At 44.0% G+C, this 24,103-nt stretch overlaps 1 protein-coding gene across 1 annotated transcript in view; it reads left to right on the top strand.

Moving 5' to 3' along the window:
* ALK (ALK receptor tyrosine kinase) overlaps positions 1–24,103 on the top strand; it is a 2,610,699-nt gene that overhangs the window by 2,368,047 nt on the left and 218,549 nt on the right. Inside the window, exon 21 of the mRNA XM_086925973.1 lies at positions 10,445–10,631. Coding sequence (XP_086782099.1) covers positions 10,445–10,631 — 187 coding nt within the window. The remainder of the gene's footprint in view (positions 1–10,444; positions 10,632–24,103) is intronic.

Here is a 24,103-nt window from a genome sequence, read left to right as displayed (position 1 = left end):
CGCATCTGTTGGCGTACTGTTAACGCATTGCTGGAGTCGTATCGCAAGCACGACGCGACTCCAGCAATGCTCAGGAATGCCTATTCCTAGTGTGCTGCGTCACTCCTTGCGCCTGCTTCAAGCAGTCGAAAGGTTTTGATGCAGTGACCTCGTAGAAGTGACTCAGTGAAATCTTGTAGATTTCACTGTGTCACTTTTACAAGGCTTTCTTGCGTCGGAACGCCCACCCTGCATACATTATACCTGACGCAGGCATAATGTGACGCAGGGCTTTACAATGTGACGTATCTCCTTAGATGGGTATCGTTGTAAATGTGTCGCAACGTGGCGCATTGTTTACGCCGCCGCGGCATCCCAAAAGTGACTCAACGACGGCATAAAAGTGTTGCAAGGGGCTTGTAAATCTACCCCTCAGATTTTATTTAAAGGTGGTCTTTGCTGAAAGTGACCACAAACATTGTACATCCCCCAGTGATGACCCACTGCGAAAAGGTTTATTGCCTCTTGAATACTGGTGACATGGGATTTCTAAAGATAACGCAGGTGGCTTCACCAACCCCATGTAGACAATGGAGCAGAGAGAAGTTCATAGCACCCCTCCTCCCTGTTGTTTACATTCCTGCGATGCAAGACTATGCTGCATTGAAACAGAAGTGTACGAATAGCATATCACGAAGTTTAGAAATAACCTGCCTCGTGTTGAACCCATTGAACAGCAAGGGGGGGAATCTTGAACAATTCCTTGTAATTATGAGAAAGATGGAAATAGTGGTGGAAACAATAGCTCAGCGTTGCTGAGCTCATGCCCATAAACCTGACATTCAAACTAAGCATCCACTATAAAACAAGCTGTACAAACCTGAAAGAATCTGAAGAGAGACAAACCTCTAAGCTAAGGACCTGCACTGGCTCCCTGTCAGCAAGAGATTCATGTTCAGACTCCTCACCCACGCACACAAGGCTCTCCACGACCTGGGCCCCAAGTACCTCAACGACCGCATGACCTTCTACACGCCCACCCGCCAGCTACGATCGACCAGCCACGCACTCGCCACCGTACCATGCATCCGCAGAGCCACCGCCGGAGGAAGATCCTTCTCCTGCCTGGCAGCCAAGACTTGGAACTCCCTCCCCACCCACCTTCGGTGAACCCAAGACCATCTCTCCTTCAGGAAGAAGCTCAAGACCTGGCTGTTCGAGCAGTAACCTACCCCTCCCCCAGAGCCTTGAGACCCTCCCAGGTGAGTAGCGCGCTTTATAAATGCCGTGATTGATTGATTGATTGAAGGAACAAAAAAGTGGTATGCTGGACAGGGAAAAAGCCAAGACTGCACGAATTAAAAAAAGGGATAAAGATGCAAAAGCTAGTCTCAAAAGACCTAGTTCACACATGGAGGACAACCAACCTCAATGGCAGCTACAGAAAAGACAACCAGTCTCTTCAAATGAGAAGAGCCAGGCTACATTCAGCAGCCAAAATACAGAGGCAGTGAAAAAGAACCTCCTAGACAGCAAGCTAATAAAGTCAAGCAAAGCTTTATTCGATTTTTATTAACAAAACCCATAAAAACATAAAAAATACAAAAATAGTTTGCAGTCATGATAGTGAACAATTAAGCTATTGGACTCTTAAAACTGTCAAAAAAACTCATGACTAAATAGCCATTATTTATCTAAAATGAATCACAGACCATAAAAAGCTAGAAAACCTGCAGCAAGTCGGTAAAGAAGTAAGTAGTTGTACAAACAGTAATGCAGGGCAGAATTGTTTAAAGTTGCAATCACGAAAACTAGGCAGTATCCAATGTTTCCAAGGGACCTTTTAAAAAGTGCAAAAGAGCATAATGTGCACAGTGCATTGGCTGGATAAACCATCACGGGGCATTTGATCAATACATCTGACCAGTCATTAAAGTTAGGAAAAGTGACTAGACGGTAAAAGATAAACGTGCCAAAGAGGAAACTATGATGACAATTCTGCATAAAATTAGCAAGTTGTATGTCAGAATTCCAAAGGAAAAAATATTGAGCATAATTTTTTTTGGGGTACAGCCAACTACTTTAGAACTAGTCTATTACAAATCCTTTTTGGATGAGTTCCTCAAAGTAATATTGCACCAGCAGGCAAGGATTCTGGAAAATGTATAGATGGAGTGTTTATTCATTGACCCTATGCCCCATCAAAAAAAAAACATGCGGCTGATTAAGAACGTTCACCAACTAGTGACCCACTCATGCGACCAGACCCACAATGGACCTTACCTTCTTCAGTATAATTGAAGCTAGTATACTAGCACTTAATACGCAGATATGGTCTGAGACACTAGACAGTCACCCCAATACATACCAGATGATACAGTAACAATCTTCCTAACATGACCAGGTACAGAGTAATCCTGTAACGCATAGAGAAAAAAATCGCAAAATGATAAAAATATGGTGTGGTGAAATATATATATAGAAAAAAAACACACCTTACTGAAGAAGACAAGAAATGTGCTAAACCAAATGCATCAATGTGGTAATAAAGAGAAGCATTAATTATTTGTTTTTTTCCAGGAGCAAACTAACTCTGAGTCCTTGAAAAAAAACATCTACAACACTGTAATATCTCTTGTCTTCCTTCTTTGATTGAATCAAAACTCAGAAGACCTGAGAGAACATAAACAACCAGGAGAATCCTATGAGTTCAGGCAACCATCCGCAGTAGGCCTACTCGTCTCCTACTCTAAACGCTTGTGCATTGAGGAGAATGCAAAGCATTAAACTTACCAGTATCAAATGGCTCCTACATATGCTTGCTGTGAAACGGATTTCATCAACACATCCCTTTCCAAGATGATTGTATTCTGGAGCGGTTGTAGTCGCTCCGCTCATGAAGAAAACAGTGCCTAACCTTAAAGTCCTACCCAGCTCCAGCTCAAGTGCATAACACCTCTCCTTCAGTAGATTCATTAGAAGGCAATCACAATACAACTGTATGAATCTTGTGAACAGTACCAGCTACTACACAACCATCAATCAGGGTTATGAGATGAATAGAAACCACAGAAGCTAAATGTACAGAGAACCTAATCTTCGTCCTGGACATTGATTAACAGACCGCAGTGATTCGCCTAGACCTAGCTTCAGCACATGACACAGTGGACCATAGCATCCTGTTCTAAGGACAAAGGAACTAATCGTTTCTCTCGAGCCGGAGTCAAATAATAGTGTCCATTAAGATGTCTCGCAGTAGCGTGTGCTACAAGATCATCTATCCATCTCAACATTTCTTTTGCAATTTTTGTATATGGTCATTGGCTGAACTAATGCAACACAGCTTCACCTAAAATTCCACATGACACTACCCAGACCAACCTTCATCTGAAAAATAAAGTTGGGAACAACACGAATGCCCTATTAACCAATTAGTGGTTACATACTCTCTCAGTTAACTGAGATGCATCCTTTCATGCACCACGAGAGCATCTCTTAGACTTCTGAAAGAATTCCATATGTTACACAGTGAAAGTTACCACAATGCCCTTTCGATCCACGCATTCATTTGTATTGCTTAAACACTATTTACTTTCATTCACATGCAAAGCTTAGTGAAACTACCATGTACTGATTTGACAAGTCTATTTTACATAGTGTGCTGTTCATGATAGTAAAGAAGTCACCAGTCACAACTTAGGGGGAGTGAGCCATCTGGGAGGGGATAGCAACAGATGACTACAAAAATGATTGCCACACAACTCAATTTGAAATGAAGATCCCATATAGGGGTTCCCAGGAACTTGCAGCTATCCTTCACTAGATGCTATAAACATAACATCACCCTCTGGCAGTGATAGACTGCTGCCAGAGGCCTCGAAGCTCTGGGAGTTAAAAGCTAACGTCAAACTGAGCCAGGCTCAGATGGTAATCTCCTTCTAAATTCCACCCAACACAGCTTCAGATCACGACATTCCACCGAGTCTGCCGTGATAATAGCCACAGAAGAAATCAGAAAACTGATGGATGGGGGGGAAGAGCTGTCCTCATCTTGCTTGACCTACCAGCAGCATTTGATACCGTTAACCATGCTGTATTACTGCAGCGGCTGAAGTCACTAGGCATGAGAGAGACAGCTCTAACCCTACTATCCTCCTTCTTGGCATCCAGGGACCAGCTGGTTTACTGAGATGGTCTTAAGTCAGCAAACTTGTGCCTCCCATGTGGAGTTCCACAGGGGTCAGCATTGTCACCTACATTGTTCAACATATATGTCACCCCTCTTGCCAGACTAATTAAACAGCACGGCCTGACTGTAGTCTCATACGCTGACGATACCCAGATAGTGGTATCGGTTATGCAGAGGGTGAACATTGCAGCCATCCGCTTTCAAAACTGTCTTAATAATGTTATGGCCTGGATGAACTCAAACTTTCTCAAGCTCAACACCGAAAAGGCCGAGGTTATTGAGTTTGGGAAGGGTCCTTCATTATGGAGCCAAATATGGTGTCCTTCTGAGGCTGGAAACTGTCCATTTCGGGTAACTAAGGCCAGGAACCTTGGATTTATGTTCGACGACGAACTAAAGTTTGGAAAACAAATTAATCAATTAACCTCTTCCTGCTTCTTCACTCTAAAAGACCTGCATAAAATCCTGCGTTTTATTCCACTAACTCTTAGAAAAATGTTAATTGGAGCCTTGTCCTTTCTAGAATCGACTATGGGAACGCATTATACCTAGGAATAGACAAAGGCCAGACTGCTAAACTGCAGTCCTTGCAGAATGCGGCAGCTTGTGTGCTGCTTGATCTCCCCAAACACCACCCTACGTCTGCTAGTACCAGACAGCTTCTTTGGCTCCCAGTCCCTCGGCGAGTAAAATTTAAAGCCCTCTGCCTTGTGCACAATTAGCTATATGGATGAGGTGCCATGGACATCCAAAATCTATTTTTCTGGTACTCGCCGCTACGGAGTCTGAGGTCTGCCAATACAGGGTTGCTACTGGTTCCTAAGATAAAGAAAGTTAGATGGGTCGGCAAGAGCTTTTCCCACCAAGCAGCCAAGCTGTGGAACTCCCTCCCAACTCCGATTACATTACAATCCAATAGGTCTAGCTTTCGGAAACAGGTCAAGACCTGGCTTTTCCCTTAAGCACTTAGATTGGCGAGTCTGTGCATCAGTACCAATTCACCTCAGCGCCAAGATGCCTCGGCAATCGAGCGCTTTATAAGTATACCAGTCAGTCAGTCAGGCCTTCAGCAGGGGTTGTCCTCTGTAACAACTAATATACAAGCCCATTGATTGTGCAAATGATCCCGTTGATAGAGGCCCTGGGTCTTTAAAGGACTGTTCTCCACCATTTCCATGCACCATAAACAAGAGAAGGGAGCTTTATAGAAAAATAGTTATTTAAAAACGTAACTTTTTACTGATGTGCTGTCAGAGTAAAGTGCCAAAACCTGAATAAACCAATTAAAGTAGTTTCTTAAGAACAGAAGAATGCTCAATGCCACTCAGCTGGTCAGTTTTTCACAGGTACAGATCCTTGAACACATCACAAGTGTTAAATCAGTCGTGTTAGGTCAAAACTCTTTAGTAAGAGTACTTGTAAAGCTCTCTCCAGCCTTGAACTGCAGTGATTACAGTCTCACCACCTGTCATTTGAGGCGTGCAGAACAAATGCTAAGATTTATATTTGATTCCCTTCTCTGAAAAACGCTCCCAGGACTTTTAAAGTATGAATAAAGCATTAGTATTAGTGTGATAACTCTACTGCTCTTACTGTAAAGCTTAAAATCGAAATGCCTGATGTTTTCTAGCAAATATCTATTTGTTGCCATTTCGGTCAGCTTTCTAAACTTTTACACAACAGAAAAAAGAAAAGAGAATGTGATCCTTTTGTATTCTACCATGCACTATTCCATTTCTAGTTGGCTAAAGTACCCTTGTCTGACATTTGTTTTTGCTCTTTGGGAAAATTGCCTTCCTGTTCTTTCAGACCCATGACACCTAATCTACAAGCCCATTGACTGTGAAAATGACCCCATTGAGAGAGGCCCTGGATCTTTGCAGGACTATTCTCCACCTTTTCCATGCACCATAAACAAGTGAAGGGCGCTTTAGAAGAAAAAAGTTATTTAAAAACGTGCTTTTTTTGATGTGCTGTCAGAGTGAAGTGCCAAAACCTGAATAAACCAATTAAAGTAGGTTCTTAAGAATAGAAGAATGCTCAATGGTGGGAACATCATTATGCTGTCAGTGGCTTGTGCATCGATCGACAATTGATTGATATTCGCTCTTCACGTCTTTTATCAGCCTGGCTACTCCTCAGAAAGCCTGCATGAAGTTCAATGTGATAGAGCTGATCCCACACGAAGTGGTGAGATGTCATCGCTTATGTCCTGTGGGATCTTTCATTATTAAAAGTCTGAACAATGTTGGAATTTCCCACAACATGGAGCATTTCAAACCTGCCTTCAAAGTTCTCCAGTTCATATCAGTCTGTAACATGGCCAGTGGCGGCTCCTCGTCTATGGTGGAGGAGCATCGCCCCTCCTGCCAGTAGCCTAAACACGTGAAAAATAAAACGATAACAAAACGCGTTGATTATCGTTTCATTTTTTCCTCCCTGGGCTGAGTCTTTGGGGGCCGGACCATCGGGGGAACATTGACGAGTGGGAGTGCTGGGCACTGTTGTCAGTGCTCTTGTGGGTTTGGGCAGCCATCTCAAGACGTCAAAACCGACATGCGCACTGAAGCTGTCTCCAACTCAAGCTGCGATGCCGGGTTGGAGAAAGTTTTCTCAGACTCAAGTCCTTCACATAGTAGTTTGTTAACATTTGTGGTGCCTTGCCAAACAAATCAAAGCAATTTAAAAGAGCTGTTTGACAGGTGGGTGATACAGAAGCTTTCCATCCCCTTTCTACTTTTACAGGTCCTGATGTTATTGCATGCCAAGGTGAGTACCCACCGCAATCAGAACAATGAACAGCAAGAGCTGTGACTGAAAGGCAAATGACAGCTTTTGGGATACACTGGTCATATTATTAAGGCAAATGTTCTAAAGGACTTACAGCCTATCATAGTGAGCTAGAAAGGCCATTAAAGTTCCACTCCAATGTTATTGAACCTCACCTGCAGCCAGGGCCAATAACACTGGGGTAGGCCTTTAGTTGCCGGTATAACCTGTTACATTTGGCTGTAAAGTTATATTACACTAGGACTTGAACAGTCACTGATTATCATTAGTCCTGTGGAAGCTTTTCTGCTGAGTTCAAGAACATCTTTGGGGAATTGTAAGGAATAGCATTATAGCAATAATGTATGTGTTGGTCTGTGTTAGTGATTACTGGCTAGTGTGGCCACTGAGTAAGGAAAACTATAAATATAATTTTTTAGGTGTAAATTGGCATATAATCCCTTTGATTTGACCACATGAAACTTTAGAATCAATAACTTTTTAACACTCCATAACATTCTTTGGTAGTCACCATTGCTATCTTCGAAACATCTTTTTTGGTGGAAATCATTTTGTGAGATACAGAATCAATCTGTTCGCATGAAGCCTTTCTTGTAGCTGTCATTCAGTTTTCATTCCACTTGTGTCTTCATAGCAGGTACCAATCTTCCTTTCTGTGGACATTTCATGAAGCTGCAACTATGCTAATTCACTATAGTAAGCAACATACCAAAGTGCTAATTGCAGGTCACACTGTAATTTCCCACTTGCAAACTACCAACACCACAGGTAAAAGTAACTCTTGGATGCAGCAATCCAACCTGGTTACAAGATTTGTAAGCGGGAATTGGTAACACCTGTGAACATCTCTGTGACACCATTCATATTCCTGCAGTGTGTACCTGCAGTGTGTACCCGGAGAAATATGAATGGGAACATTGCTTATGGCAGGGTTTCCCCACAAAACTCATAATCTCGATTTAGGTGGAAATATAGTCAATTCACAATGAGAGCTTAAAGTCAGAAAAGAAATCAAGAATCTCTGGAAAGTTGGGCAATGAACAATTCTTCTAGCATTTTCCAAGACTAGATAAAGTCAAGCGTTTTTAGATTTTAACATACAACACAGTACATGATTCAAATTATAGTTCACTTACAAGGGAAGTAGAAAATGCCATGATGAGAGCAGAGTGGGCATCCAGTAAAAGGATTTGACAACTCATTTAAAACCAAATTCGGTGCCATGTAAAGCTTGTCCTGCACACATGGATTACTAGTAGAATCAGCAACACCGATAGTGTTTACATCCAGATCAAGATGGCAACGTTGAAAATCATCTTCCTCACTTTTTGACCAACATTGACAGTTTAGAAGTAGCTTTTAAATGCTTTGTTTGCATCAAAAACTAATTTAATTATTCTTCTCAACAAGTTTCAACTCTCCCCTTCTTAATGACGATGTTCTAACAAGGGAATGCTACTCAACAATCTGTTGTGAAGTTGAAGCTCAGGTTATACCAGCTGTGGGGTCCTTTGAAGACATATAGTGTATGTAACACACATATCTAGCCTAACATGGTGCAGTGAGTGAGCTGATTAGCAAAGAGCAGGCGGAGTGCATTTCGTGAGAATACAGGACTTTCGTGCATTCGCGGCTCAATGGAAATGACACAAGATAACAGCTGTGATCTTCTGGGTGAAGGACAGATTGATGAGTGGACAGAAGTAGAACATGAGGAGGAAGGGCACTTTTGAAACACATGAAGGTGTGAGTTAGAAAGAATATTGACAAGCAGAACAGGAGTTCGATGAAGGAAAGGGGATTTACAGACAGCGATAAGTGTATTAGGACAAATTCATTGTGCAACGTGAGCATGGGTTGTGGGAGAGAAGCACACGGGCGAGAGAGCAACATGGAATGTGGAGATCGATGCACACGGGCGAGAGAGCAACATGGAATGTGGAGATAGAAGCACACGGGTCAGAGAGAGAAACACGGAGAGCGAGGGCAGAGAAGCACATGGGCGAGACAGGGCAACGTCAGCATGGGTTGGGGGAGAGAAGCACACGGGCGAGAGAGCAACATGGAATGTGGAGATCGATGCACACGGGTCAGAGAGAGCAACACGGAGATAGAGGGCAGAGAAGCACATGGGCGAGACAGGGCAACGTGAGCATGGGTTGTGGGAGAGAAGCACACGGGCGAGAGAGCAACATGGAATGTGGAGATCGATGCACACGGGCGAGAGAGCAACATGGAATGTGGAGATAGAAGCACACGGGTCAGAGAGAGAAACACGGAGAGCGAGGGCAGAGAAGCACATGGGCGAGACAGGGCAACGTCAGCATGGGTTGGGGGAGAGAAGCACACGGGCGAGAGAGCAACATGGAATGGGAAGATAGAAGCACACGGGTCAGAGAGAGCAACAGGGAGAGTGAGGGCAGAGAAGCACCTGGGCAAGAGAGGGAGGAATAGGAGCATGAATGGGGGAGAGAAGTACACAACAGAGACAACTGGAAAAGACAATAACATGAAATACTTAAGCAAAAATAGCAAAATAGTTCACTGAAAGTCAGAAGTGGAAGGTATAAAAGCCTGTCAATCAAAGAGACCGTAAAGAGCTTTAAGGAGGGGACACAAAATTGACACGTTGCAACACGGAAAAACCAGTGAATAAGAAGAAAGCGAATGAGAGTGACAATAAAACCAGTCAGTGGTAAGCAATGAGCGGGCTATAAACCCAAGTAAACTCTCAGTAATCCCACTATAGGTCTTTTGCAATTTAGCAAAATAATAATTTTGATAATAATTATTTTGATAATTTTGCACGATCCAATGGGGAAAAGCAAGAGTCCAAATGCTGTTTTCTCTGTTCTGTGGCAAGGCACAGCCAACCAATACAAACTTGAGAAGTGAGAGAACCCTGCAAACCTGAAGGAGCACCAATATCCAGATTAAATAGCACTGTTTGAAGAGGTTTTTTGGTCAGAAAACAGATATACATATTTCACCAGCAACTATTACAAGTGACAACTCGAATAGAGGAAAGGGTCCGCCATTAAACACATAAAGGGGATCCAATTTGGTCTTTATTTACTGTAATGTGAATTCAAAAACACATTCTGTGCATGGGATCGAAGAATTCTGGTTACGGCGCCATATTTAATTAATAGTATCCAGTTGTGATCTGCATGGGCATAATACTGAAAGGTTTAAAAGAGGGGATCATTGTTCCAGGTCTTCCAGTAGATGTGAACAGTGCAATGGAGGAAGGCGCATTTTCTAGATGCATGATATTTAGCATCATTGCACGATGAAGGTCGGAAAGAACAGATTCTGATTCCAGGCTGTTCTCTACACCAGGCTCTATATTAGGTGGAACCCTAGTCTCATGAATGACGAAAAAGGTAGAACTGATACTCCCATGTTTAACACAGAAAGCATCCCTTCTTCTTTGAAGGATGGCTTCACCTCTAACATGCATCTCTATCACCTTATATCCCATAGTTTATCGCCGTAAGCATCAAGAGCTGCAAGCCATGCAAATGGAGTTACAGAGCCCGGACTACAAACTCAGCAAGCTGCGGACATCCACCATCATGACCGACTACAATCCCAACTATTGCTTCGCAGGAAAAGTCACCTCCATCGGCGATCTCAAAGAGGTTCCTCGGAGGAATATATCTTTAACCAGGTACCCTACAGCCCACTGACCAAACCTATGAGCTGCGAAACTGCAGGTTGATGTTTTCTTAAAACAAGTTGCGATCACAGATTTTAGAAAGTCTAATCTGTGCATCAATATTATTTTAAAAGATAAATCAATGTGAAAGAGCACTCTTTTTTTATTAAAGTGGAACTCCTGGAGGTCCTCACCAACCTTTCTTTCTGTTGGAGTTCCAAGAGGAACAGTTCTAGGTTCTCACTCTCTTATTCTTTCTCTGCACCACCTCACTTGGGGATATCACCTCCTCTATTGGTTTATGCTACCCAAATCTATGCTGAAAGCACATATTTCTTCTTTTCATTCCCCACCTTCTCTTCCTATTTACTGTTTCATGAATAGGCCACATTACATCGCATGTGTTTACAACGCATGCCGTTACAACGCGGTCATTACAACGACCACATTGTTACATTTCATTCCATTACAATGCAAGTCAGGACAACAACCTGTTGTGAAGGGGGGCCTGCTGGATTTTGGAACAGTATAATTTACTATTCCAACTCCAGTCTGTGCAACAGTAGGGAAGGTGTTGGCTTTTAAATCCAACACCTTCTGCCCCCTACAGCAAGTCGTTGTTCCGACTTGCATTGTAATGGTATGCGATGTAGCAACACGGTCATTGTAATGGCATGCATTGTATTGCATGTCTGGTAATACGTTGTTTACTTTGTTTCACTGCAATTCGACACTGGGTGGTTCTCCAGTACCTCATGTGAACTTTTCCTGGCTCTTTCCCTCTCCTGCTCCAACCACCTGATCTGTCTTCCCCATGTCTCTCCCAGCAGGCTGATATTCAATCAATCAATCAATCAGGGGTTTATAAAGTGCGCTACTCACCCGTGAGTGTCTCAAGGCGCTGTGGGGAGGGGGAGGGGCCCATCTCCCCGCCTAAAAATCTAGGGGCCTCATTTATGAAAAGTGACGCATCGCTGCGTGAAAACAGCGATGCGTCACTTTTCACTGCGCACTCCTTGCGACATTCCTGATGCGTCATATTTAATGTATGACGCATCATGTCGCAAGGAGTTACAGATACGTCAGTATTTCTGACGTATCTGTAAGCGCAAAAGTGACGCAATGCTGGAGTGTGTCACAAAAGTGACGCAACTCCAGCAATGCGTCCTTTCACATGGGGAAAGCCCCATGTGAAAGGGCTTGCGTCAGTCTTATGCCTGCTGTGAGGCAGGCGCAAGATTTTGACGCAACAGCGTCCTAAAAGTGACGCAGTGAAATCTCATAGATTTCACTGCGTCACTATTACGAGGCTTTTTGCGGGGGAACGCCCCCTCTGCATACATTATACCTGACGCAGGTATAATGTGGCGCAGGGGTTTAAAAAGTGACGCATCTACCTAGATGCGTCACTTTTAAATATGACGCAACGAGGCACATTTTTTACACCGCTGGTGCGTCACAAAAAGTGACGCACCAGCGGCGCAAAACTGATGCAAGGCCTTCATAAATAAGGCCCCAGGTTTATAATTAAACCCATCAATGTGTATGGAAGAGCTTATTACTACCACTGCCACAGAAACACGATGAAGAACAAGGAACTATTGATTTATTTATTTTCGGTTTTATATAATGTGTACAAGATTCTGGGGCGCCAGAGTGCTTCACAGAAGCCAGTGGAATGTTACTTCAAGGTCACGGTTAGGTTCATCAGGGAATATCATTCTTCAACAGAAAAAAGTTAGTAGTGAGTTAACACAACTGGTGATCATTTTTCAAAATTCTGTTTACTATCAACAAGACATGCAATCAAAACACCAAACAATAGCAATAAAAATGTACAAAACGTTTTTGATTGGGGCTGATCTGCCAAACTCATCTTGTACTAGAGACCATGCTAATTGCGTTATGAAGTCACTCTTGCGGGTACTACTGGCGCCTTCTGTGTTCCAATTACTTTCTACATATAATATTTCAAAGTGGCGTTTTTTGTTTAAAACAACAGTAGCGCTTCCTGGAAATGATTGTGAGATGGCTCTTTGTTTCCTGAACCAAGGAGGATCTGGAAGCAAAACTTCACTAATTTGTAGAGAGCAGATCCACCCTGTGGTTCATTTTTGGTCCAGGTTTTTGAGCTACCAATGTGTTCCACTTTTTGTGAGTTACAGGCCACTTTGAGCACACTTTGCACTTCAGTAGGAGGCCGCTTAAGAGTATTGAAGACACGTGTTATGATCCAACACATTTGCCCCTGGTGCCAGTTTCGCTGAGGCTTTCAGAGCTACCTTCAAAGAGGCAGGTTCAGCTGTGGATACCTGTAAGCGGCCACATTGACTGCACCATGCTTAAAGTCCATATATGGTATTTGGATTACTTTGTTACTAAGCAGTCTTTGCTATGCCGCTTATGGGCATGTGTTTGTGCAGATTTTTATCTAGCATGCAATCACAGAGTTTTGGTGTTCAGTGAGGTTGAGGTTTACATTTCAGTTCAATGAGTGAGTCTTGAGATTGGAATGGGGTTGAGCACTGAGGGTAAGTTTGAGGGTGAGGGTAGGAGACGAGCAACAATTCAGTCTTAAGTGGGTATAGTTTCAGGTTTTAGAAGTATAAATGTGATTAAACATTTAAAAATACATTCTTGTATTCCAATTCATACCACTAAGGAACTAAATAATTCTCTGGCACTTAGCAAATTAGTTTTTACACACCTGCTTGTGGGCCTCACTTTAAAATTCCTTACCCTAACTTGAGAAGGTGCTTAGCTTCACTTCTGCTTGCCCAGACGTGATCCACCGGCATCTTTGGCTACAAAGCTTGATGGCCCCCAGCAGCAAATAAACAAATAGAGCCCTTTACAAGTTGTTTATAACTACTGTCATGGTTTTTCACCAACTCTACTTCAACATCATAATGACCTGCTTTACACTCACCAAGAATTAGTGGTCCACAAACAAGAACCTGCTGGCCACATCAAAATGGCCTTGTGCGCCATCCAGATTCCAGTGTCTCCATCTTGAAGGTCCCTGTCAGTAAGCGCCCTGTCGACTGAGATGTGTCCATTAAACTTAAAACCTGCTGGAAGAGCCAACTCATGAGATCAGAGAGGAAGAATATCTAAAGATGAACTTCATAAAATAAGTCTCAGAACCCAGTGAGGCATCATGAAGCAGGGGAACTTTGTGGAACACTTAGGGCCCCATAACGATGGCGGGCGGACTTTGTCCACCCCCCACCGTAATGGAAAACGGGACTGGCCGCCAGAGGTGCGGCGGTCCCGCGGGGCAAATTAGGATGCGACCGCCACCCTGACGGTTGCATCCAGCATCTTTATCATTGCGGCGGGTGGTGCTATAAGCAGCACCGCCGCATTGTTAAAGTGGCATTTTGTGCGTTGCCATGCACAACGTGACAGGCACCACGCGGTGCCTGCCACCTTGTGAGTGGCAATAAAGGGGGGTACCATAGTTACCCCCGAAGTGCAGCGAAGGGGGCCCGCAACGGGCCCCCAAAGTGATTTAAAGTATGCCTTTCCATGGCAGAGTCTCCGGCATGGTAAGCCATACCCACCGCAAGCATCATAATATGGGTGGCGGTACCTGCAAGGCGCTGCCACCATATTGTTGGCCTTTTCCGTCTGGCCAGCAATCGTGCGGATTGCCAAGCGGCGGACGGACTTTCCATCCGCCGCGCTACCCCCCGCCATGGTAATATGGCAGGGGGTAAATGTAGTTGTGATGGCGGGCGGATCGCCACCGCCAGCCGGACGGTGCCGATCCACCCGCCATCATGATAGGCCCCTCATTGTTGGTGATGCAGGACCGAATAAAGATAACTGAAATGTTTTCTTCATCCTGGACGGCCCCTATAAAAAGATTTATAATCACATCAAACCTATTTTCGCTGTTTTCCTTTTACAGCTCTAAAAGATTGTTTAATGAGATTCTATTGCACATAATAAGTTGTAATTGAGCCAGATAGCTATAAGAATAACAACCACATCACTGATCTTTAATCCCTAAAGAAAATACCAGAGAGGAGTTCCCTAGTGTGAGCTGGTCCTCTCCCCCGACCGTACCCGATGCTCCATGAGGCGGGAGCTGCTGTCTCATCGCTTCCATCAGACAGTGCAGTTAGGTTCTGCAGCAAAATCCAATAAGGAAATTGATTTCCCCACAGCAAACTGTCCTGTGGATATCAGTTCCAGAGAAACAAAGGGGATGAGCGAAAGGTGGGCAATTGTTCAAGTGGCTCAGTTATCGCATTAGAATTCCCATTGACTTTATGGACGTTTTTTGCTGCCAGCTTCAGATAAAACTCAAAAATATAAGCATATTTTGAAGCTTTTTACCGCTGCCAGAAAGATAGAAAGATGCCCTTCAAATTCCAGTATAACTTTCAATAAAAATGCAAATGTTGTGATTTTGTCTATTGGTAGGCTATGAAGCACTCTGTCTCCGCCTGTCCGTTTTGTGGCAGTGCTTTCCCACAATCCCCATTATGTCTTACCCCTTAATTCCATTATACTTGTATTCTCTATCCATATTTCACAGAGTTTAAACTTAATGTGTACCCTTTTTAACTTTTGTAATACAAAGTTGACACAAAGTGTTGTGGTGTTTTTTACTGTCTGGTGTAAATCAGTATTTATGTTGGAAAATTGGCCAAGTAACACAAAGTATCGATATGCGATACTTTGTGCTGTTTTGCATCTCGGAGGAGAGGGGTGAGGGGTGAGGGGGGCCATTGTTGTTTCATGGGCATCCCATGCAATCACCCATTGGTTTTGTCACACATTCCTATTTACTAACATCTGTAGACAGGGATGTGCACTTAAATCATACACCTCCTCAAGGCAGGTGTAAGGGAGGAAAAATGTTTTAATTGTGCCATACTTTTCAAACTTTGCATGTGTGCTGCATTGTACCGCACACACACAAAGTGGGAAAACTATTAAATCATAGTTTTTTTCCTAGATGACTCTCCTTCCACTTCGAAACCTATGCGTAACAGAACGCACACACGATTGCACCGCGGTGTAAGGGAGTTTGCGTTGGCTCACTGAAGCCGACAGTGCACCTACGCATGGAGAGGAAAACAATGCATATCTTAGTGGACTATACAATATAATAAGTACGGAAGCTCTCACAAGAAGTCCGATTGTTATGTTTTTTGTAGAAAAAGAGTAGTCTTAAAGTGATCCAAACTACAAAGTCTATCAAACTATTTCTCATTTTTTTGTGACTTGTTTATTCCAATATCTGGTATGTACAAGCAGAAGCAGCCAACATGTGTTTCGTCCATTGGACTTTTTCAAGGCTGAGTTTCCGGTAGTACCAAATGTATGTATATATAACCCAAAGGCATCTACTGCACAATGCTTTAATCAAAATGGACCTAACACACATTAGACATATACATTTGAATATAATTACTTGCTGTAATATATTGTATGATTATGTTTTATTTATGTGTGCTTGCATTGCCTAATTTTGCGGTACACTGCGAACATCTTATGGACTATGCGCAACAGTGCTCATGAACACTCAGAAGTAATTCCTTACTTCATTTCATCCTCTTACACATATTTGATGTCCCGTCTTCCTGTCTGCTTTTCTGATATCTTCTTAGTCCATGCTTATTGCTCTAAATTAATTTTCTCACATGCCCACATCAGTCTTATCTCACCTCAGTGCTTGTTTAATTTATCTTCTCCCTCTGCCTTCTTGATGCAGTATTCTCAAATGTGCTTAATATGCGCTTCTGACCACATGTCTAGCTGATCTCTTGCACATTCCAAATGCAGTTTAAATCCCACTGCTGTTCAGTTGCAGTAATTGTAAGAAATTGGAGTGTTAGTTGAGAGAGTGAAAGCCCAATTCAAATATTAATCCCCATCCTAGACTGGGTGAACCACAAAAATCCGTAAATAAACCTGTGCTCAACCGTCTGGTAGCTTGACACAAAAGCAATCAGACTTAGCTTAGAGGCAAGGTATAAAATATTTATGCAGCACCTGAACAGTAATAAAGTGAAAACATAACACAAGTAAAATACCTAACCAATTAAAAAAAATAGACTATATTTTATTAAATAAAATACACCAAAACGACAAAAAATCCATAAAGTAGAACCGGAGATTGGAAATTTTTAAGTTTGAGTTAAAAATAGTGCCAATATTCACAAAGTGCCCACTGTATTCATCTAGTCTCACCAGACCAGGTCAAAGTCAAAAGGTATCGCCTACCGCGTGGGTCAGAAACAGGGACCAGGTTCGTCCCAGTTAAAGCTTTATGGAGAAAAAGTAGAAATCAACGATTTGTTGGCAGGGCAAACTGAATAGGAAGCACTGGCGTAACGAAAATTGAGGGTTCCTCCCTGCACGGTACGTAAAGGGGCCCCCTCCGGGCTCAATCAGGAGCTCTCCGGCCAGACTGCAGTGCTGAGGGGGCCCCCGCACCGCGGGGGCTGCGGGGGTCTGTGTTACACCCCTGATCTGAAGTGAGGCTTGACAATGACAGGTTGTTGAAGATCAGGATCCTAGTGGATCACCTTCAAGCTCCTCACCCACGCACACAAGGCGCTCCACAACACTGGACCGGCATACCTCAACAGACGACTCACCTTCTACACCCCAAACCGACAACTCTGATCCGCCGACCTCGCCCTCGCCACCGTCCTCCGCATCCGAAGAACAACCACCGGCGGCAGATCGTTCTCCCACCTCGCCGCCAAGACCAGGAACACCCTCCCCATCCTCCTACAGCAGACCCAGGACCTACTGACCTTCAGGAGGCTCCTCAAGACCTGGCTATTCGAGCAGTAGCAGCACCCTTCCCCCCAGCGCCTTGAGACCCTCACGGGTAAGTAGTGCGTTTACAAATGTATTGATTGATTGATTGATTGATTGATTGATTGTGGTTATTGATGAAAGCGGGAAAGCACCAAGTGGGCAAACCCCAACGTCCGAGCCCGGGAAGATCTCAACGTCGATCAGATGCTGCTCTGCATTGCTACCGATGAAGGCCTCTACGTTCGGACTTAGACATTTTTCTGGAAGTCAGATCTTTTTCAGAACGGCAAGCCAGCATACTGAGGCTGGTGGTGTTTTGCCTTGAATGGCTGCAGCTTCGTTGGGAATCCTGGGTTTCTTTTGGGTCTCCAGGCAGAAGACTGACAAAAAGTTTCTACGCCCCAGATCTTGCTGTTTGGGGACAGGATCAGTACACTCTAACATTAGCCAAGGGTCCAAGACCTTGGGGGACACCACTTGAGGGCTAGGGCTAAGTCAAACAAAGGTCAGTGGCATGGCCACAGGCAGGTCCAATGGTTCTGGTCAGTTGCAGGGAAAGGGCCTCTGGAAGCCTGCTGTGTCTCAGTAGTTCAAGCAGGAAGTCAGTTAATTGACTGTTGGAGTCCCTTCTGGGGTCCAGGGTTCAAGGCAAGCAGGTCCAGTCTTCCTTCAGGTTCTTCAGACAGCACTCCAGTCTTTCTTCTGATTCATCTCAGGTCCAGGAGTGTTCTGGTGAGAGTACTGGGGATGTCACATTTATGCCCAGTGCCAGCCTGTGAGTGGGGGAAACTCCTGACCACTCCCTAACCAATGGAGGTATTGTATTGTATTGTATTGTATTTATTATTTGTAACTCGTAACTGTCACCCTACGGGTATCCTGGCGCCCAAACAGGAAGTAGTCAGATGGTACAACAATACACTAGCTGTCATGACATATAGAACAGCCGCCGGAGCTATTAAATAGAATCACGGGGATTAGACTTTGGCGAACCGCCAAGTTTTCAGGCTCTTTCTGAAACCCAGTAGGGTGTCAATTAGTCTGATGTTCTGGGGAAGCTCGTTCCACAGCCTAGAAGCAGAGATGTAGAAAGCTCTGCCTCCCATCCTCGATCTCCTGATCCTGGTAGTAGCTGCCAGACTCTGGCTAGAGGAGCGCAGGGACCTGGAAGGTCTATACCAGGAGAGCCTTTCCTGTAGAGGGATAGGTCCCGTGTTGTGCAGGGCTCTGTACACAATACATAGGGACTTGAAAACAACTCTACTCCCGATTGGCAGCCAATGTAGATCTCTTAGCGCCAATGTAGTGGAAGAACTGCGAGGTCTTTTAAGTGCCAGCTTGGCCGCTATAGATTGGACCCTCTGGAGCCCCTGTAGGACATATAAGGGGGCCCCTAGATATAGAGAGTTACAGTAGTCCAGTCTGGCCAGAATCACACTCCTAACTACTAGTGGTCTAGACTCATCAGGCAGGAGGGGCAAAATCTGTCTGAGTGCTTTCAACAATCCATAGCAGATACTAATGGTTTTATTGGTCTGAGAGGTCATTTGGAGATCGCATCGAACAGTACCCCTAGATTGCGCACGGTCTTAACTGGGATACAAGGTTCAGCTCCCGGCGCAAGCCTAATCTCATGGGAAGGTTGTTGACTCAGTTTGGCTGACGAGCAGTAGACAACCTCTGTCTTCCCCTCATTAAATTGAAGGGAGTTTATTGTCAACCACCTGGAGACCTTGCTCATGCAGTTCTGAAAGGTCTCCATGGTCACCGCCTGTCTTCCTTCTAAGGAGAACACCAGTTGTGTATCATCGGCGTACTTTATCAAATCTATACCGAAGGATTTAATCATTGGGATCAGGGGCTGCAGATAAAGATTAAAAAGAATAGGGCTGATCGAGGAGCCCTGAGGTACTCCATGACTGACCAGGGACTTGGAAGATGAAAAGGGTGTAGGGTCACCACCTGTTGTCTAACTGTCAGGTAGGATTGTATCCACCTCAGGGCCTTGCCCTTCACACCCAGTTTTTCCAGCCTGCTCAGCAGAACTGCATGGCTAACCGTGTCGAATGCGGCCGATATGTCCAACAGCACCAGGACTGAGGAATTGCCATTGTCGGCTCGCATTCGAAGGGTGTCCAACATGGTTGCCAATGCAGTTTCTGTTCCGTGGCCTGGGCGAAAGCCAAATTGGTCCTTATCCAATAGGCAGTTGTCTTCCAGATATCCTGACAGGGACCTACTGACCACCTTTTCCAAATTTTTTATCGGGTAGGGCAGGAGGGATATGGGCCTAAAGTGCGCCGGAATAGTAGGGTCCAGCGAAGGCTTTTTAAGCAGGGGGGTAACCACTGCCTGCTTCCATGCTTCCGGCACTATGCCTTCCTCAAGAGATTGGCGACAAATCTGATGCATCCAGGGGAACAGCTCTGGCCCATATTCCTTCCAGATCCTGTGCGGAAGGGGGTCTAGAGGTGACCCGGATGACACATTCTGGGCCAGACTAAAAAAGAGCTCCTCTGTAAGAGGGGTGAAGTTTTCCAGTGATGACAATATTGGTAGAGGTTCCTCTTCTGTCTGTGCCACTGCATCTTTGCAGCTGTCCCTTTCCTCCTTCAGCCCCCCCACAATTTTAGCAATCTTTTCCTCAAAATAGATCGCAATCTCATCACAAAGTTCTTGAGTAGCAACCACCTTATTACTCGTACAGGTCGGATGTGAGAGATCCCTAACAAAGTTGCTAAGGGAGACCCTACCAACTTTTACAGCACTTCCCGTGTGTTTTACTGCAAACTAATCCACAATTGCACCTTTCTGCCTAAATTCAACATGGCAGAACCTTTCTTCCCCCGGCCAGAGCTTTCTGTGCCCACCCAAAGTGGTGGCTATTAAAATGGGCAACCTCTCCCTTGTGGTCACTCCAAAACACTTATGGAATGCCCCCATCCCTCTGGGTATAGAGCCAAGCTGACTAGCACAACAAAAGGGAAGGATGCCTAGGTGTGAGCTACATCTTCTAGCGACAGGGTAGGCATTCTTTGATGCTCAGGCAATGGCTAGGCACAGCCCACTAGGCCATCTTGGAAGATCAACACCTCTCCACATCCAAACCCTTTGTCCACTGTCTGAGAGCAGTTCATATCTCAATAAAGGGGAGCCATCAGCAGTCATGTGACATCGGACTCCAGCAGAAAGTCCCCTTTTGGCTTAGCCAGGAAAATTGCAACTTTCTAAAAGTGTCATTTTCAAAATAGTAATATATAATCCGACTTGACCATTAAGTTGAATTTTAAATTACTGTAACAATGAGCTCTCAAACCATTTTTCTAGCAGTTCTCAAACTGAAATTAAGCACTGTGAGTTGTTATAGTGTAACCCAGTATTTTCCTATGGAAGAAGAAAGATTGTTAATGGCCAAGGTCAATGTTGTTGCAGCAAGACAGGGAGCTGACAGGAATCTGTCCCAGGCCCTTGTACTCTTAGACCTCTCAGCCGCTTTCAACACGGTCGACCATGGTATCTTGGTCGACCGTGTCAGAAATGCTGGCATTTCTGGCTTGGCGCTGTCATGGGTGGTATCTTTTCTTCATTTTCGTTTTCAATCTGTTCGGCTTTCTTCCTTCTCTGCCCCTCTATCCTCTCTTTCCTGTGGTGTCCCCCAGGGTTCTGCTTTGTCCCCGCTTCTGTTCAATCTTTATATGCAGCCCCTTCTTGTCTCCCTTCGTCAGTTTTCACTTATTGCTTTTAACTATGCAGATGATCTGCAGCTTATTTTTCCTCTCAATTCTTCTCCCTCCTCCTGTTCTAATTTTCAAAACGCCATGCTCTTCATCTATGAGTGGATGAACCTTAGTCAACTTAAGCTCAACCCCAGTAAAACGGAGCTGGTGGTGACCAGTGGTTCTCTTACTCCCTGGTCTCCCAACTTCTGGCCTGTAGCTTTGGGTTCCCCTCCCTGTCCAGTGAACACAGTGAAGAGCCTGGGGGTCACTATTTCTAGTGACCTCTCAATGCGGCCTCACATCAACACCGTCACTTCGGCTTGTTTTTTCCACCTCCGCCGAATCGGGAAGATTCGCAGGTTTCTATCTCAAGAGGCCCTTATTCTTGTTATCCTTGCCCTCATCACCTCTCGTCTAGACTATGCCAACTGTCTATACGTGGGGGTCCCTGCCTGCCATCTTTCCCGACTCCAACTGGTCCAGAATCAGGCAGCCAGACTAATTTTTCGGCAGCCTAAACATCAGCATGTCACTCCTTTGCTGAAAACTTTACACTGGCTCCCAGTTGCACAGCGGTGTGTTTTTAAAATGGCCTGCACCATTTTCAAATCCCTGTTTTCATGCGCTCCTGCCTTTATTTCTTCCTGTTTACTTGCCTATGTCCCTTCCCGTCACCTCAGATCCTCGGCGCATAACCTTCTGATCACCCCTAGGTTTAACCGCAAGAAACATGGAGGAGCTTGCTTCTCCTTCCTTGCTCCGGCTACCTGGAATTCCCTCCCTCTTGCCATTCGTCTGTCTTCCGATTATCGTTGCTTTCGAAATTCTCTAAAAACGTACCTGTTCCGTCTGGCGCATGGCTAGCGGCCCTGCCCCTGAATGTTCTCCTCCCACCCGGTCTCGAGCGCCAAGAAACCAATTGGTGTATGTGCGCGGTACCAAATCCTTTTTAATAATAATAATAATAATAAGTCACAACAACTTTCACTCCATAGGTACCAAATGCCCCCAATGTGCTCCAACAAGTAGAAAGAGCAGGCACCAAAATGCCCATCAGATACAGTGAAATACAAAAAGTCACTGTTAACTTTCAGATCAAGGAACACAATTCAAGTCTTGCTCGAAGCATTCATGGTCTGTTCTTTCATTTTCTTTGATTCATCTGACCCTCTAGCCAAGATATGTTTCATCTGGCTTTCTCGTCTAGACTTCCTCAGGGCTAGAAAACATGTACAATATGTATAATATATAAGTTATGGGAGATTTCACAAAAGTACCAATACCATCACCAATCCCAAAGGTCATGCAAGTCTCCTGGTCAGTAATCACAGGATTACTGTGGACACCAAATGTGGATTCATCAATAAGTTCATACAGAATTTATAATAACCTTGAAAATTTCATTAAAACATCACAAAATTCACCCAGTAAGGAATAGACCAATATTACTTCTGTTTTCACCATGTACAGAATTTTAAAGCACATGGTTATTGAAGAAGAGAGTTGAGTAGGGAGAAGTTCTTTTATGACTTTGTAAAATTTTGATGCATTATTGGAAGCCTTAATGATATGTGCCTTAGGTAGGCTTTCTGTGCAGCACAGGTTGCTTTTTTGTATTTCCTTAGCCACCTGTGCTCAGCTATCAGGTCGCTATTTGTAAGATTTCACTTTTTATACTGAACAAAAGTGTTACAAGGTGGAAACATTTGGAAAGTTTTTATTGACTTTGGTTTTTAATGGGATAGACTTTTAATGGATTAGACTTAGACTTTAATGGGTTAGGCTTTTAATGGTGTCGACGTTTAATGTAATGAGTTTATAAAGCTCTAGGACATTTCAGGTGGCTACTTGATTCTTGTTTAAATTATCCACAAGCAGGCTTGAGAAATAAAAGTAACTACATGATTGTTTTGATTTACTTTTGAGAGCTCTGTGGTCTTTTGTGATTAATTGGTATAGCTGAGCTTTATTTAGAGTAGAATGCAAAGCCAAAAATCTCTTATTTATGGAGGAAGTGTTAACATACTAGTTGCAGGTAATTGAAGCACTCCAGCAGTAATCAGAACAAGATCTGCCTTTGGTCAGGCCTCCATAAATATTTCAAATTGCCAGCATGAAAGACTCCCCAGGGTTTACAGTATTCAATCATGATGGCGTGCTCGCTGAGTGACCCATGACAACAGAAATATACAGCCTTCAGTGATCATAAATCAGAAAACTGGCTCATTATAAACCAACATATACACCAGCTTGGTACTGTAATACTCCCATCAGAAAGTCAAGGTGGTTCAATATCTGGTTTTGGAGTTAATCTTGTCAACATTGTATCCAATCCTAATGTCACCATGTGTATTCTCCCTCTCTTACATTGTAGCGTATACATGTCTGTCTCATTCATTGGACACTGCTAACGCTTAGATATCCATGTAGAGATCCTTAGCGTTCTTGAGGAGCTCCAATTCAGAGCTATCACTGTCTTAACCAGTAGCAACACCAGGTCAACAAACCTATAGTAGAACCTGTCAGATTGAAGATGTGGCCAATAGACATACTTTGGGGTGTTTAGGACGGGTCTATTAGTTAGAATTGTGAATTGGTCTATTATTTTTCTACAGTACAGACCTATATCAGGGCATGTCCACATTATTTAGAAGATACTTGTCTTGTCTTGTCTTGTATGCATATGGGGCAGTTATGTCGGACTCCTGGGTACATCAAGCAAAGACATTTGAGTGTGAGGCATGTGTAATACATGCAATTAAACTATGTTCTAGTGCAGTTTACTATTGCTGATTTGATAACTCTATGCCCAAATCAGTTTCCCATGTCCATCTAAGTCTTCCAAGGTCTGTTTGAATGGTACTTCTACCCGCCCAATATAACCATTGTTACCAGTGTACTGGCACTTTCCACTGTGAAGGGAAAGTGAAGCACCACATGCGTGGCAAGTTCTGGTAATTACAATGTCCAATGCTG

The sequence above is a fragment of the Lissotriton vulgaris genome, chromosome 6 (genome assembly GCF_964263255.1).
Source record: "Lissotriton vulgaris chromosome 6, aLisVul1.2, whole genome shotgun sequence".
Lineage (NCBI taxonomy): Eukaryota > Metazoa > Chordata > Amphibia > Caudata > Salamandridae > Lissotriton > Lissotriton vulgaris.
Note: the sequence above shows the minus strand (reverse complement) of the source record. Positions and strands in the feature narration are given on the sequence as shown.